Source organism: Anoplopoma fimbria, chromosome 12 (assembly GCF_027596085.1).
Source record: "Anoplopoma fimbria isolate UVic2021 breed Golden Eagle Sablefish chromosome 12, Afim_UVic_2022, whole genome shotgun sequence".
Taxonomy (NCBI): Eukaryota; Metazoa; Chordata; class Actinopteri; order Perciformes; family Anoplopomatidae; genus Anoplopoma; species Anoplopoma fimbria.
This window is the reverse complement of record NC_072460.1, coordinates 3,523,472-3,541,011: the sequence shown is the minus strand read 5'-3', so window position 1 is coordinate 3,541,011 and position 17,540 is coordinate 3,523,472. Positions and strand designations below refer to the sequence as shown.

The 17,540-nt window shown below is 45.4% G+C and overlaps 1 protein-coding gene across 1 annotated transcript in view; it reads right to left on the bottom strand.

Moving 5' to 3' along the window:
• Positions 1–17,540, bottom strand: part of agrn (agrin) — a 232,876-nt gene that overhangs the window by 40,778 nt on the left and 174,558 nt on the right. Inside the window, 7 exon segments of the mRNA XM_054608599.1 lie at positions 3,989–4,094; positions 4,233–4,357; positions 5,868–6,011; positions 7,531–7,695; positions 8,301–8,420; positions 10,864–10,969; positions 11,956–12,098. Coding sequence (XP_054464574.1) covers positions 3,989–4,094; positions 4,233–4,357; positions 5,868–6,011; positions 7,531–7,695; positions 8,301–8,420; positions 10,864–10,969; positions 11,956–12,098 — 909 coding nt within the window.

The window sequence follows — 17,540 nt, the reverse complement described above, 5'->3', positions numbered from 1 at the left end:
GATTATGAAATTAAATTAAAAAAGAACATACACACACACACACACACACACACACACACACACACACACACACACACACACACACACTCACACACACACACACACACACACACACACACACACACATATGTAGACTCCTGTTTGTAAAAGCAACCTCTGATTAAAAACCTGCAATGGATGGGATGTCAAGAATCTTTATCTGACAAACCTTAAGTAATGGAAGTGCATCCATATGCAGACTGAATATGGAATATGCCAACAGATGACATCCTGCATTCAGAGTTATATGCACCGCTGTGTGTTTCGCCTGCAGATGAGTTATGTGGCCCAAACCGGGTTAAACTACTCCAGTTGGTGTCAATGCACAGTGTGTCCCTGTGTGTGTGGGCACACATATGGAATGTGTTTGTGTGCATGTCCCCGTGTTGCGTGCATGCTGTGCCAATGCATATGAATTATATATCCATATTCAAATGCTGCCCTCAAGTAGCAGAGCTTTAATCACCAACAGCCAGTGCCTCCGGTGATGAATGATTGATAGAAATGGGGCAAAAGAAGCTGGCTCTAACTCCGGCTTCAAAGACGTCGAGCTGCTACTTGCGGAGAGCTTGAGCATCCGTCAACGCCGCCACTAACACACTGCTGTCAACGGACGCACACAGGCACACACACACACACACACACACACAAATAAAACATTCTAAAATCCATCTAAATGAGGAAGAGAGAAGAAGCTCTCTGCAGAGAGACCATCATGCAAAAAGCTATGGTGCAAAAGGACAAACTGTCTGCGATAAAAGAACGATAAATAGGACAAAAACTCCTGAGGGGGAGAAGTGAGTTGGCAGGGAGATGCTACGTTGGGAGAGCACTTCAGATTTAGCCGAGGCAAGCAGGCGTGACAATACTGACGTTCTTTTTATGCATCCCACGGGTATTGGTGTGTGGGTTTAAATGAACAGAAGATTTGAAAAGAAAAACCTATACCCTAGATTTGCGCCTCATTAGGATTTGCCTAACATTATGTGTGGGACTTAATTACACTGCTTTAATCGCCTATTTGATTGGCAATTATTCACCCAGGTGCGAAATGCGATACCTACCGAGACGGCAGAAAGCCTTGGAGACACACAGGGTGTCAGCTCAAAGCTCGGCAGATATTGGTACAGAGGGAGAGATTTGGAGTGCGGAGTGCACAGAGCAGCGATGCTATCACCAAGAACGGCGCCATGCATCGCCTTTCCTCTCGGCTACACCTGTCAGTCAGGTGCCAAGCTTAGCGTCAGGCGGCTCGCTCCCTGGGAAGTATCTAATGTGTGTTTGGGAGTGTGTGTGTGTGCATATCTCGAGCTCCGTGACATGGGATAAGGAAAGAAAAGAAACACGCGTCTGAAAAAGGAAAGAGGGACTGGCAGCACAGTCTGTTCAGCCGATGCTTTTCTTAATCAGGTTTAACAGTCCCTTTTTCTGTGTGTGTGTGTGTGTGGTTATTTTCCTCTCAGTGGAGCAATGGACAGTTATGTCACAGGGTGGAGAAGAAAAAAGAAAAAGAAGAAAAAATCATTGTCATTTCGTCTTGTCTCAACCGTGTAGTTATTGTTGAAAGCCGGTTATTAAGATTGTTTGAGGTGTCAGCCGCGCTCAGTGAGGAGGAGGAGGAGGAGGAAGCTGGATACAGGAGCTCGGAGGGGGAAAAGAGAAGTAAACCACAAGAGCCGGGAAGAAAATGATAGAGAAAGAAAAAAAAAAAAAAAAACACGTTAACAAAGCTAGCAGCCGGAGAGTATGGAAAGGCAAACAGTGGGAACAGAATGAGGGATTGTGTAATGAGAGAAAATCACAGGACACGGAGGGGGAGATGGGGAAGGCAACAGACCCTGAGACGCGGGGCGGTGGGCTCCCAGTGCCATATGCTGGCATTCCTCGCCAATTTGCCCACAAACCTACAGGTGATAACACCATATGGGAGAGGCGGGTCATTGCCAACTCGGTGGCCATTCCCCATCCCCCCCCGGCGTCAGAATTTTGCTCATCGGTCCAAACGCCGTCGCTCTGATGCTTTATACAGTAGCTCTAGAATTTAGCTTGTATGGCTAAAGAAGAGCAAAGAAGGAGAGAGAAAAAAACCCTCCCTTCCCTATACTCTGTAGCTGTGCTGCCTTTATAGACTTCACAGAGAGCTGGGTAACATCAGTTCTCTGTGACAAGCAGAGCAGATTTTAAGGAGCTTCTTTCTGCAGGATTCTTTCACAGCCTGCCCCATTGGTGGCCGACTGTGTTGCAGTACTCACGCTCTGTGGTATCGTTAAAACAAAAAAAAAGTTAGGGTAGATCAATGATGTAAAAAAAAAAAAAAAAGAAAAGAAACAGGATCAATATTCGCTCATTTATGCAGGCCCTTGGCATTGCTCTTTTGTGAGGCCACATGGCAGATCGGTGAGCATCAGTGTGCCACAGTGCTCAGGCCCGGAGTCTGGAAGCACTGCATGTAAACAGTGGGGGGGGGGGGGGGGCAGAGCAAATGCTAATTCGCACCCAGCCACACGTGAAATGAGCTGGAGATCTAACCCCAGAGCCGACAGCGGCGGCGGAGCAGCTACCCGCAGTGAGACCGCATCCGGGGGAAGAAAATTAAAAGAACCTCGGTGGCTGTTGGTGGGCCCGAAGCACTCGCCTGTCTCTTCCTCCCCTGAGGATTCAATAGAGAGAGAGAGAGAGAGAGAGAGAGTCTGCTGCGAGCGACTTCTTGCCTTCTGTGTGCACCAATGCTAGGTGAGGGATTACACACAACCCCGCTTCTCTATTGCCAAGCAACAGAGGAATGTGAAACCAGACTGGATTTTGGCTCCTACTTCCTGGTAACCCACGGCACTGAAGTTGCGAGTGCCAGATGTTCGGGGACTTATCAAAGCCTTGTCGATCACTTGCTGAGCATATTTTGGAGTCTTTATCCGTGTACCTGCGACTGCAGCTCAACACAGACCATGTCCACAGCCTCCCCCCCTATGGATATGACCTAGTTTGGGCCTGACAATGAGGGCTTAAGGGAGATGGAGAGGACTGGCGACACGGTATTTGGTCTGCCTGATCTGTGCCCACTGAGCTAAGAGGTTGAATGAACATTTTTCCACCCCAAAAAATGCGAGACACCTGGCAGTGGCTCGTGGCCAGATCCACACAGCTGGCCCTCGTCTTCCCCGCTGAGCTTGCCGGCGGCGTCTCTAGAACCCTGTTGTGACGCAAGCTGGCAGTCGGTGAGACAACTTCACTGTACATGAAAACCGTGGCCTCGGCGTGTGTTCCCAGCACCTATTACACCGATCCAAACAATGTCCATCAGCATCTGGACCGAGGGCCGGGGGCTGTACCTTCTACTCAGCACACATGTTCTCTACGTACGGAGACATGGACCAACGAATGGGCGGCGCGTTGCTGGCAGCTCAAAGCTGCAGAGCGGTTGACGCATTTCCCGACAGGAGTGTTTGAATATGACGCCAAATCCCAGCAGAGGGGCGTGAGAGCAAAAAGGTGTGAGTGCTGTCTTGTGGGATTGCCAATTTCTATTCACAGTACAGAGCCGTTGGTTTTAAAACGCTTCAATATCTCTCTTTCTTACTCTTACTTTTCTCCAGAGTCGCATATTTTCTCTATGTACTCGGTGAAAATAACTAAATATTTGCTTAACTAAATATTTGCTTAAAGACTATGCCAATCGTGAAGTTTGAGAAAGAGCGTTATAAACAATAAACAGCAGAATTGCAGAAAATAACCTTATGACAAATAACTTTTAGACTCAAAATCAACCACAGTAAATCTGCATACACGTTGGTGTGACGTTACTTCCTGAGACAGAGGGATGGAGGAGGACAAACAGCAGGAGGAGGACAATGTGGGGCCCCGCAGCACAGGTCATTATCTTTTGATCGGGGGCGTGACAACAGTTCCGACTGTGCGACGGGTGATGTATGGCGCCTAGGACGGGGCTCACCTGTGCACTGTCCAAAGTGTTGCACTGTGATGTCCTTGTCCTGTCTACAGGCTATGGTCCTCAGCTGGCACTGGTCGGCATAGGTCGCCCCGTCTGAGCCGCACACCTGCTCCACAGTGACAGAGATGGAGAGCGTTGGGAGACAGGAAAACATGTTAACTCCCGCTAGGCCGCTGAAACGATGTCTTTCTGTTGCAAACTTTTTTATTTCTTACTCAACGTGCAGAGGGTTTAAATGACCCACCTTGGTTTTGTTTTTGTCATCGCAGTCGGGCGACGGGCACTCGCAGTGGGCTTGGCCGTTCATCTCAATGCAAGTAGCTCCAAAGCTGCACATTAAGTCCTCGCATGAAGCCGGGGCCTCGGGACCTGTGGAGGAAACGGGGTTTGTGCTGTTACACGTTCAGTACAGTCCAATAATCACAGCGCTCATAGAAATGGAGTAGAGCTGCTTTGTGAAGTCTGTTGTGGCAATGTGGATCTAAATAGGAAAGATACATTTGCATGCATATTTAAGAACTTTTGCTTACGACTACAGAAAAATAAATCTGCCTTTTTATCAGCCATGAGATTGGTTTCTCAAAATCTATAAATAATTTTTCAATATAAACAGTAATGAAACAAAAGGAAATGTTTCTGAGTTTGTAACACATTCATATACAATGAATGTAAATTGTACATTAATAGCACAGCTGTTGTTGACAGCTTTCGTCTTGCAGGTTTCCATGGATCAACCCTACAATGACGTTCACATTATACGACATGTTCACAATATGTTCATCATGTTTGTTTTATGGATCGTCTTTATTGTAAAGTCTCCGACTTCAAACCTGGTTTAATGACACACGACCTCACCCCTCACTCTGGTTGATTATAAAAAGTGTGTACTGTAGGAGTTTGGGAAAAGGGCTGCGAGAGTGTTCCATTACCCTGAGCGTTTTCTCCTCTAAGTGACTGACCTGTTTTTAGAATCTTTACAACCACAGTTGTGCAGCGGTAATGTCATTTTAAAATTGTCTAGTTACCTGAGCGTCACACAGGGTGAATTATTCATGGTTTCATAGACCACAGCTGCCTCACCCAAACTGCCTTTCTGTTGTTTAAAAAAAAAAAATGAGCTGTGTAAAGGTGTGCACTCAGGATATCTTGGCTCTACTTTTTTCTATCCACAGATCTCTGCCGAAGCCCTCCAAAGGAACGTTTGAAGCCTTGAAGTTGCCGCAGCCAGAGCTGCATCCGGGGAGCCCGACCATCCACCTGCCGGGCTGTGAGTGTGGGGTCTTTGCATTGTTGCGACTTCACAGAGGCTTAGAGTACCCCCCATCCCTTGGCTCCTGCTTTCATGTGCTACCACTTCTCAGCACCTTGTCTTTTCATCTAGCCGGGTGTGTGGCGGTGGGCCCCACCACTGTGCCGGGACTGCCGGCTTCATTAAGCGCTTGACTTCCAGTCGATATCTGATGGTGCATCTTAATCAAGAAGCTGCAGGCCCCCGCAGCATGAACTAACCTTTCCCTCAACCGGCATTGTAGCTTGTGCAATCACTGAGGCTGTTTTCATTATTAATCCAAGTAATTAATAGTCCTCATGCAAGAAGTATAAACATACAACTGCGAGTGTTTGTGGAACGTCCAAAATGGAGTCTGATGCACAGAAAATCAAAATATCAACACGTGTCATTTGGACACTCTGGTATTTTCCAAATCGCTATTGATGAGCTGCCCTCTCCCTGTGCCAATAAACCAGATGGAGGTGAAGAGCAGACAGAGAAAGAACTGTCTGCTACCCGTCTGATCTGTAGCAGACAAACACTTGATAATGATGGGTGAAGCTGGGACCAAACAGTGTGTGTTCACGGGGGTTTATTAACGCTTATTACCTGGGACGCAGTTATTCCCGTCCAGCTTGCTTCCGTCTGGACACATGTTGCACTTCATGCCCTTCACTCTTGGCTTGCAGGAACACAGACCTGACATCTGCTCGCAGTCGTCCCTCACCGATCCCGTGGCGTCGCAGTTACACGCTGCCGTGGAGATGTAGAGGGGGAAAAAAGGAGGTATAATTAGTATAATTTAGCGACAATGAGTAAAAAGCGGTAAGAAAAGCTTGGTTTCTATAGTGTACACAGTGTGTTTGAGGCAACCTTCGCCTCCGAACTTTGCGCCAGATTCATCCATTTCTTAGAGTCGAGGGTTGTGAAAAGTTAACTCGGCCTTAGGGGCCACAGGGAGAGAAGGAGGAGGAGTGTGCAACATAAACTCAAGAAAACAACCTCAGGGAAGGACAGCAACCCCATCATGTTCCGAGAATCAATGATGTGTGTGTGTTTTATTTTCTCCTCCTCCCCTTCTGCTGGAGCTGGTTTTAGTGTGCAGTCAGTGCGCTGTCTGCTTGCTGTGGGTAAACCTTGTTAAGGTCAGGGCCACGGGTGAGGCCCCCGCACACTTCCTGCTGTTGACTGGAAATGTTCTGCGGCGTTGGGAGGGTATGTCCTATGATACCTCGGTGGTGGGACACGAGCCGGTCACCATATTGCATTACAGCAAGACAAACAAGGGGTCCTGACCCCGCTCTTCACTTGAATACAAATGAAAGCAGTTGGTTCAATACAGTTTTGACAGGACTAAAGGACACAGTAGGATTTCTCCCCCTTCAAAACCTTCCATCCAATAGTTTAGCTGAATATATATATTAGACGTAGGTAGTTTATCGACACTAGTTGGTTATTTACTTTTACAATTTAATTCAATTCAGTGAGAAATCTCTCTCCTACCTCCCGGACAAACAAAACCAAAGTTACACGGCTAGATTAGTGGAATCTAGCCGTGTAACTTTGGTTTTGTTTGTCCGGGTTTTGAGATATCTGTTTCAAAAGGTTCTCGGCTCCATCCCAAAACCGTGAGTTGGATTTCGTTTTGTTAAAAAATGTGGTTTATGAACTATAACATCTTTTGCAGTTTCCCCTTAAGCTGGATACACACAGCCAATAGTTTTAAAAGGGACTATTTCTTCCGTTGATAGAAAGTAGTCTCTGTCCACAGAGAGCTCTTTGGATTATCTAGAGTAACTATTACACTGTTTTTAAGGACAGACACAGTGCTGTCGCAGTCCAAACACTTTCCCCCAAACAATTCTCCATGAAACGCTTAACAGTATGAACATCTATTGCATGTAAGTTTGACCAAGAAGAGGGATCTCCCCTCTATTGTTCTTCTTGAGGTTTGTCCCTCAAAGTTATTTTTTGTGTGGATAGTTGTGGGCTCTATTGGGCTATAAAAATAGTAATACTTTACTTGACTATCCTCTGTGAGGCTAGATACCACTTGAATTAAATGAGAAATGTTTTTTTTATAATTTGTATGAACTGACCCTGAATGGGAAGAATGTATAAAGCTTCCCTTAACAAAAGGAACAAAAAAGCAGCATACATACAGGGATTGACACTGCAACAAATTACTGTTCCTACTGCTGAATTTCCGTGCAACAGTACAGCACAAGTGTATTTGCCCAGTCAGCACAGACACAAAGAGGCGATTCCTTACGCGTGCAGCCGCTCATGTTCTCTGTCACGATGCCACGGAAGTTCCAGAAGCCCGGCTCGCAGCGGTCGCACTTCTGTCCTCCAACACCCGGCTTACAGGAGCACTGGCCCGTGGCCGGATCACACGTCCCCTTGTAGGAGCCGTAGACATTACACTGACAGGTACCTGAGGAGAAAGGAGCAACATGGAAGTCAACATTAACATCACTGGTTTTATTCACTTTAAAAAAAAGACCTTATCATCGCAAAACACACCAGAACTGAATTCTGCTAACTATGATGGATATTCTGTACTAAAGATTTTTGCTGGGCTCAGACGTTGGGTAAGCTCTATTCCACGAATAAGAAAAAGGTGGATAAAGTGTGCTTAGGTGAGTTTCCCCTTTACTAAATCTCTGTAAATCTTTGTTTCTAAGTCTGCATGTTCTCCATCCATACTGCGTCCCCCTAACTAACGGCTTGATGAAGCATTTTCTCCTCCGTCTGCGTGCTATCATCCGTCAAGATCGTCGGATGAAGAGATTTTTTCTGTTGATATGGTGCAACATTATCATAATTATTCCTCGGATTAAGATGAAACGTTTTCAGCTATGCAACTTTGGTACCATAATTGCAGTCAAGGACAAATAAGTCCCATATGCTGAAATAGCCTGATAGTATCTAAAGTTTCTTTTTTTTGTGTGTGTGTGTGTGTGTGCGTGCACCACAACAAACTCATATCACAATAGAAGTTGCGGGGTCACCGGGGACGGACGTGGAAGGGGGACTTACTGGGACATCCGGCCAGTCCGACTCCCAAAGCAGTGGTCACGTTGTCGTGGCAGCAGCCGTACACAGACACGCTGCAGTGCTCGGATGCCCTCAGCTCAGGCGGAGATGTGGCTGAAATCGCTGATGAGATGGGAACAAATAAGAATAAAAAAATAAGGGAGGGGAGACAGGAGATGGCACAAGGAGAGAAAGAAGAACACCAACATTTAAGTGATTGCAGTGGAGGAGGCTTTCAGCTGGGTGGGGGGGAAGAATTAGACAACACAATCTCCGAGCGACGTGTAACTTTTTTTTTATTTTTGTTGCCAACAATGAGATTGGCTCGAGGGGCAGAGGTGGAGAGGCTGGCAGCCGGCTTCAAGATAACAATTCTATTTGCTACTTTCTCCACAATGGCTCAAAATCAGGGGGGGAAATGATGCTATTACCTCCAGTGAAAAACAAACAATGGCGTTGCTGGTGAATGTGCGGCGGCTGACATTTACCACCTTACTAGGAGGCACGTTCTCTTCATTTGTTCTTGTCTAATATTACGGAATTGCACTGCTGCCCTACAACCTTCCCAAAACAACAACAAAAAAAGGCTTCTGCATAATGTGAAGGAATGTGCCAAGCAGCTTGTGTCTGTGTGCGGTGTATGGAGAGCTCCATTGTCTAAGGATGCACCAGCCTTCAAACTAGTGTGACAGCTCTGAATAAAGAACCACATTCAACAAAATGGGGAAAAAAAAAAAAATGTGTTCCCAAAACCTGGCGCTTCACCAGAAATGGGAAGAGCAACAACAAACCACGCAGTGAGAGGAATAAGGGGGTTTATTTAATGGCCGAGGCAGAAATATCATTGTTCAAATTATCTCCAGTCTTTTAGGGTGAAAAAGTAAAGTTGTAGGGATGGAAAGCAGTTATCTTCCCCTCCACTCTTTTTTTTTTCTCTTCTCTGTCTCTCTCTATTCCTCTCCCAATCTCTTTTTCTTGTGTTGCTCATTTAGAGTTTGTAGGCTGGAGATACAGGGGCCATAAATCACACTGTTACTGGTGTGGATATGAGCCTCAGCCTAATGGTGATGACTCGGCCCCGCTCTTTTTCCAGTGCTTTCCCACTCCAGAGATGGGCTTTGGACACAGTTCATTTAACTTGCCACTTTCCTGCGCTCCATTCGCCTATCTGTGCAGAGCCTATTAGGACAAGGGGAACTTTTAATTTCATATGTTCTTCCACCCTCCAAGGGTTTTTCCTCTTCAGTGGCCATTGCACAACGCGGCTCGCTGTGACATGCAATATTACCCTCACATTTCTGCCGCTGTGCTTCTCCGCTGCTTTAGTCTTTTATATTCTCGCAAGGGCACATCTGCATGAGTTTGCTCGTCTAATAAACCAATAAGTGTTTTTCTGGATTTTACCAAAATCACTGACCCAGATTTGAGAATGCAGGTAGCTACAGAGGATGGTTTGAAATGCTATCAAAGGCAAATATTCACGCAGCAGATGACACTGACTGTTGACAGTGTATGCAAAAGAGGTAAAGTTTTGCGTAATCAGAACCTAAAAAAAAAAGGTTGCTTTCATGCTCAGCTAGTGAGAGCTGGCATGTTTTGATAAGTTCCTACAGTTGAGGTCAAATACAGTTTCTCCTTACATAGCTAATGTGGAGGCCAGCAAAATTCCCCAAGATCTGAATTTTTCCATTTGCCAATAGGAGAGAAGGAGCCCAGAGCTCTCACACCCATAGAGGGCTCCTCAAAAAAGGATTGATTATCCACGGATGGTAGAGAGGCGTGACAGTCAGTGCCCAAGGAGGCCAGCTTAGGAGAGGAGGAGAATCTGCAGGGATATGTGTGAAAACACTGTCTCACCCTCTCTTCGACTCTCTCCATCCTCCTGTATTTTACAGCTACGGGGAATCAAACAGGCTGGAATGATCACACAAAATCCCCTAAGTGCCTTTTGCTCTGCTCCCCAGCCGGCTAGCAGCAGAGCAGAATCTCTCCGTTTAACACGGCCAAGGAGAGGACGACGGCTAACCTTTGTTACTTAAGACGCTGATCTGACACCTGTCCTGACTCAGAAATGTCAATTAATTTACATGCAGCGAGAGGGGGGTTTGTATTATAGTAAGTGGGGTGAAGTGGTATCTGGAGGGTTAAGAAGCAAGCTTGTGAGCACGAGTTTTTATGGTTGATATTGTCAGAACGTCCAGTGGCGTATATAATATCGGTCCATACATGTGCCCGTGAGAAAGATTCTTATCTGTGCACGCTAGCCAGCCCCAGAGGAACGCTCCATTTCCAGATATGAACAACAGCCTCGAGTGTGTCGAGTCAACGTTCTCTGAGCAAACATATACACATCGTATTTAACCATGACCTTCTTTATTTCTTAAGGCCACAGCGGTCACACTGCGGAGAGACAAACAAGCACTGCTGCCGGAGTTCTATTCCAACGACAGACTATTACTACCCCGTCAATGGATGGAATGAGTGGAGAAATGGGATGTCAATGACAATGAGTCTTGGTGAGTGCACCCTGTAATGACATTAACTGTGAGTGGTGTAATGTACCGACCTGCACACGGTCCCTGATTCTGAATCAACAAGTGCTCTTGTTTCTCACATCTGGCCTTCTTCAGCTGGCACTCGTTGCTGTAATTTTTTCCATCTGAGCCACAAACCTACAAAGGAATCACAGAGAGTTGAGTATCACATACAATGTCTGGTCACGGGCTCCTTCAGCTGATAGTTTGCTCAGTCGGCATGACTTGACATAGCTGGAGCTTCAGCTATGTGCAGGTGGCAACTTACGGTTCTATTGCTGAACTGCCTTAAACTAGTAAAAAAAGAAACAAGTCTAATAGACACTTGATTTATTACCTCAGTAAACAATGTCAACATGAGTTTATGGTCTCAATCGTAGTTTTAATTCTCCTTCTATACATCATGATATCCATTTAGTAGGTTATAGTAAAATAGACTTTGGGGTTCGGCTACGTTGTTATTGACAGGTGGCTACCACAGCCTGGTCCAGTCTGGGAGAGTTTAGGTCTTACAACTCCAGTTCATGTTCAAGTTAATTTTTGCTCACCTAAAAATATCTTATTTAGATTTTTTTAAATAAAACCCAACAAATATTTATTTAACTGTTTTGGAGTGTTTTGCCTCTATGTCCATAGGTTCTCCACAAATGAATTTAATCGGCATATGAATGAAATAGGACACTTTAAGCAATTCAGAGACACGAGAGCCGTCCTGATTATGAGTGTTAGTAATGTAATGATAGTGTTAAACAAACCATAAATGAGCTTGTTTTTTGTTTTGTCTTCTTTTGTTTTTCTTATTTCAAGTTTTTGACACTCCTTAATACTTTGGGTGTGTTAAATGTAAAGTATAATCTGTGAACCATGATTTAGATATTAATTATATTTTAGAACTTGTTGTATTTGTACACTTTGGCAAATTTTAGTATATTTGAAAAGCAGTTCCTCAACTATGAACTGAATTGCTTTTGATATTGAAGAAAACATAACAAAATTGATGAATAGGAGGCAAGATCTAACTAATAAGGAGTGCTTTTTAATATAAATGATGTGCAATAATCCCTGATGAACGGTGGAGATGCAGCTGTCATATGTCTGATGTTTGTGTTTCAGTTATGACGTACCGGGTTGTGTGGCACACTTTGGCAGGTGAAGTCACAGACACATCGATCGTCCTCTGCGTCTTCGTCCCACGAGCCTCCGAACATGCGACAGCGGTCCTGTTCACAGCTCTCTGCTCCTGAGCCGGACCCTCCTGAGCCACAGTCTGCGGGATAAAAACACCATAAACACACAACATCATCAATAAAACACACAAGAGAGATGTCCCTTTATCAGTGCATCGGGTGGAGACAGTGTCCTACTTCCATTTCTCTTTAAGTTAAGGCTACATTTAAATATTAGGAGCGTCACAAAGTGAGGATGATTTACATTTTCCCTCACACTGGTGGTGGGGAGGGGGAACCAAAGGAGCTGCTGCTGGTGCAAGATAATGACCAACTGCAGTGAGGGAGAGAGATTGACTAAATAAATTAGACGCAACATCTCCGCACCACCAGCGAGGCATCCTTTTCATTTCAATTAAATCAGAGACAAAAAGTGGAGCGAATTATTAACTCTGGCCTCCGAGTGTGCAGAGAGAATCAGTGGCGAGGCCTGCTTTATGGTTGCCTGCTTTCTGATATGAGAATACAACTAATTGCAAAGTGTTCAGTAAAATCTAATTATCGCCTGAGACTTAAAAGAAAGTTGGCCCGGCAACTCTTTAACTGCGACCCTGAGAGGCCTTTTATTTGTTTTAAAAGTGCACTTCTCTGGATTGAAGTTGGTACTTTCCTGGTAAAAGAGGTAGCGAAGCCAAACTAAGTCCAACAATCACTTGGATTTGTGTTGCTCGACAAAAGTGTCAGTGATGAACTGTTGTGCACACGTTAGCACAAGGTAAGGGAACTTTAGAACAAAGGTAAGCGATCCATATGTGACGGGGGGATCGTAACAGGCGGGAACGTTTGGAGTTTCATTTTATGGCAAAAAGCAAATACGGGGTTTTGCAGAGTGCAGGCGTAGACAGGGGGAGGATCCGGCTTTTGAAGCTGCAAATTTCACCTCCGGTAGAACTCCGGAGGGAGATTAAGTGCGACGTGTGCATAAGCAGGGAATGAAAGCATTGGCGCGGCAGATAGAGAGAATGTCAGACACAGCGAGAGGCACCCTGTGGGCTGGCAGAAAGTTCATTTGAAACAAATCTGTTATTCAAAAAAAAAAGAAAGAGGAATGCAGTCCGACTGAAAGCTCCCAGCGCAGTTGAGAGACTCCAAAAAACATCAGATCATCAAGGTGTTATTTCTCCTTCCCGCCTACTTTTAGGGCTCATTCAACCCTCCGTATCGATGCGTCTCCTCTAATGGGGAAATCAATGCCGTAGTGATGGAAGTGCCACTTAGCATAACCCATCTTCTAAAGTAGATTATGGAGCAGGTCACAGTGCAGGGGGAGGGGGAGGGGCGGGCGAGGCCCCGGCTGTTCTTTGATTTGGGTCATCAGCAATGGGCTGTGACAGCTTTGAGTGGTCAATACAGCGGGGGGGGCCTTCACTTCATTAGCGGAGGATGCAGCGGTGGAGCGGGAGCTTTGTGTAGAGGCCAACATCCTCCACAAACATCAGGACTTGTTAAGGACTCGCTCCGTCTCCATTTTAAGCCAGGAGAACCTCCCGACCCACAATCCTTTGGCTCGAATGTGCTGTTGCAGCTACTTATCGACTGTGGACCGTAGGAGCAGTTAAAATGTAACATTTTGTGACGGGTCTAACGCGTGGGCTAATGGCTGTCAACTGCCGGCGCCATTATCGGCAGCATATTTGCACTTTTATCTACACTTCATTGTCGTTGTTTTTTGTAGGGGGTTTTTTTATGTTCATATATATGCTTTTGCATTTTATATTTCTGTGTACAAAATAGTTAATGTTTATCCTTTTTTCTTCTTGGACCTCCTTGATTTTTTTGTTTCTTTGTCTGTTTCTGTGCATTAGTGAGCGCAAGTAACCGGAGTCAAATTCTGATTCTGATTATGATCACAGGTTCCTGAAGGTTACTCAGATGTCATCTTAAAGAATGAACTAGCTGACTCCAGAACGGGTCAGAAACGGCAACGTGCATCTGTGTACTGTACACCAGCACAGCAAGACACAGTGAAAGAAAAATGCAGGAGTAGCCAATTCATATTCCGCTCAGGCCTCCTGACAGAGGCGAGATAAATAAATAAAAGAGGTAAGACATTAGAATAGAATAAATAAAAGTGAAGGGCGAAGGGGGGTCCTAATTAGCTGTTGCTCTTTGATGTGCTCGCCACCCGCGCTGCCTATGAACCTTTCAATTAATACATCCCCAGCTAAGATGGCTCCATCAGCTATTCTCTCTGCACTGCCCATCCGCTGCTTTTTACTCAGTCACGTCAGAAACAGAGTCTATTTAGCCAAGGGAGCTCCATTAGGAAGACAGAATTCAGCGGCGGAGAGGAGAAAGGAAATGAATAGCATAAGAATAATGTCCAAGGAAGAGAGGAGGAAAAAGAAAAAAACATTACAGGGATTTGGCGGTGGAAATGAAAAGATGAAGGTTAAATAATGAGGATGTGTGATGGACCGAGAAGCAGCCTGAGGAAGTGACCGATATCATTGTGAAACCTTCTGATAGCATGACCTGTGCTAGTGTCACCTTGGACTTCTATCACTCGGAACAAAACCTCCCGTGTGCCGCAGCACAGATCGAAGACGACATCGGCGAGGTTTGCCTTTTGTTTTTCGCTCCATCTATCAGTCGCTCATACGGCCCGCTGTTGACGGAGGCGACAGCATGTTAGTCCAAATAAAGTTCCTCAACACAGAGAGGGACGGAGCGCCACGCACAAAGGATAAGGATCTTTCAGAGCATCATTGATCCTATACTGTATATAGAGGGCATGGACAGCGCATCATTGTGTGACTCTGCTCTCATAATCTTGTTTGTTAAATGTCTAGTCAATTAAAAACGGGCCGGGGGCCCCCGTAGGTGATGCACTGCTCTCAGTCGCCACTTTGTCAGTGTCGGCAGAAGAAGCTGAGGCCAGGCCTACCCGAGTGTGAAATTAAACAGGTGATAAATTTCCCTGTATGGCCAACAGTCGCAACACTGTCATTTTTCATTACTGTTAAACAAAAGGCGGAAAAAAACAACTTCCATTTTTATGCTCGCCGCCCCTCCCCCCCCTCCCCTCCCGGCAAGACTAATGAGGATGGTGTTTAAGTCGGGTCTGCGTAAGCGAATAAATCACATGTTCACTTCCTCTCCGGGCTTATCTTAGATATGAGGTATGGAGTGTGTGTGTGTGTGTGTGTGTGTGTGTGTGTGTGTGTGCACACCGGTGATGTAGAGCTTTGCGGGTGTCTACAACAACAACAGCCAGAAAACACTTAGTTTTAGGTATCATTTATTGTGGTGGACTGCTGTAATGCAGGATATATACTATTGACTTTGTCGAAACCTACCACCTGTACATCAGCGTGAGGATAAATATATCAACAACAGATTTTTTTTTTTTTTTACAGTATGTGGCCAAAGATAAGCATCCCACAGCCAAACACAGATATCTCAAGGGGGGTGGGGGGGGGGTTACAATGACACCAGACTTCCTGTGGTGGGTGTGGGTTAGATTTGAGGGGGCTGAAAGGACCGGGGACAGAGCTGGCAGATTTTGCCCCATGGGGTGAAATTTATCGATCGCAGACAATCCCACCTCTACCCCTGTCTGTGAAAGCACCGCTGCCCCTTTTGTCGAGAGGCACAGATTTGATGGAGAAGAGTGCAAAATAAAGAGAGAGGGACATGAGTGGGTGGGTGGGAGGGCATGGAGCGACGGGGAGAAAAAGAGAGAGGGGAAAAAAACATATTTCTATTGTGTAAGCCTGGTGGTTTTCTCTGAATCAAGTGGAAAAAAAGAGGATGTTCAGAGGCAGCATGAGAGAGCGAAAGAGAGAGAATGAAAAAACACACAAGCACAGCAATGCCCTTGGGGAGGTAGAAGAGAGCAGTTTTGCCTGATACGAGACAACCAACAGAAAGAGGACAGAGTGTCAGTGTGTGTGTGTGTGTGTGTGTGTGTGTGTGTGTGTGTGTGTGTGTGTGTGTGTGTGTGTGTGTGTGTGTGTGTGTGTGTGTGTGTGTGACAGCGACTCTGCATACAGTTTCACATTTCTTCACGCTCCACATACAAAAAAGGTCACTCCTTTCAGTCAATGAAATGATGTTAAATCGACCACAAGGAGCTTTGGCGGCACGATTCCCTTGGAAGGCCCTGGGCCAATACGGTAGACAATGGTAGGATGAAGAAAAAAAAGAAAGACAAAGAGCAAAGAAAAGAAACACCGCTGGCTAGCAATGAAAACGCAAGAGGATTCCTCTCATCTCTATTTGCTCTGTCCTCCATCTACCCTCTCTCTTCTTCTCTGCAGCCATCCCTCCTGCTGGCAGGTGTAATCTGCTCCCCTTCACACCTTGTCAAAGGATGAGTATGTTCGCTGTGACGACCCACCAGCCACGGGGGAGCAGCACCGCCGCCGTCTGCATGACAACCAGGGGTTGGCGTGCCGCTCCCTCCAGAGTCCTCTCAAAATACGGGGCCCGAGAGAGGGACCGTGATATGCTGCCTCGGCCTGTCAGCGCAGATCAAGATATGATTTGCACGGTGAATTAGATCTAATTTATTCGGAGCGACAGAGTATACAGGCGTGGAAACGGGCGACACTCACATTAAGCGACATCGGTCACACGCTTAAAAGCATAATTGGATAGAAGGGCTTGATAAAAATGTATAAAGTCAATTTTTCGTATAAAAGCCAGCCAACAAACAAAATCAGTGAAATTACCTGTGCTATCATGGTTTATATGTTAGACTCGTTAGGGACTATGTTAGGGATTAGCCAGCCCGGTTATGTCAACAAAGCACAGAGAAGCTTGGATTACAACACACACAGAGGGAGGGTGACTTCATTCTCTGCTAACGTAGACATTACTCCACTATATCTTTCAATAGATGATAATTGTATGCTGCTGTATTGATGCTCTGAATGCTGTTCTCACTCTTTAGTAAAGTGTTCAGCTATTGACAGGGAAACTGAACACTTCCTGCAGATATTTAACATTAAAAGTCTCCTGGGAAAGGCTTTATGAATTAAAAGGCTTTTATTATCAGTGCAAGAAGTGTTGAGTTTCACTGGCAGCACCTCAACGCTAAACAAAAGTAGGACAACAATCATTTTAATCTATTGAGACAACAAGTAAAATGGGGGGAGATTCATAAACAACTCAAAACAGCGACAGAAAATTAGATAAGAAGCAAACCAGAAAACAGGGAGGCTTCTTAATGAGATATGATACAATAGATAAAAAAAGACTCAATTACAAATAAAAGGTTGCCTCTAATATGAGAGTGTTTGAGAATTAACTGTAGCAGGAGAAATGAAATGTAAAAAAGAAAAGCCAAAGCATGAGCACGAGAACTTAATCACCCAGAAGTCATTTCTGTTCCATGTTGACGGACACGCAGTGTGACTTTTGATTCATATTGTGCTACGCTAGCCTGTTGGCGTGCTGCTGCTGGCATATGCAGCCATTATTAAAAATCCACACATGACTGGATGCTGTGCCACAGGTCAGTTGATGAAGATAATTAC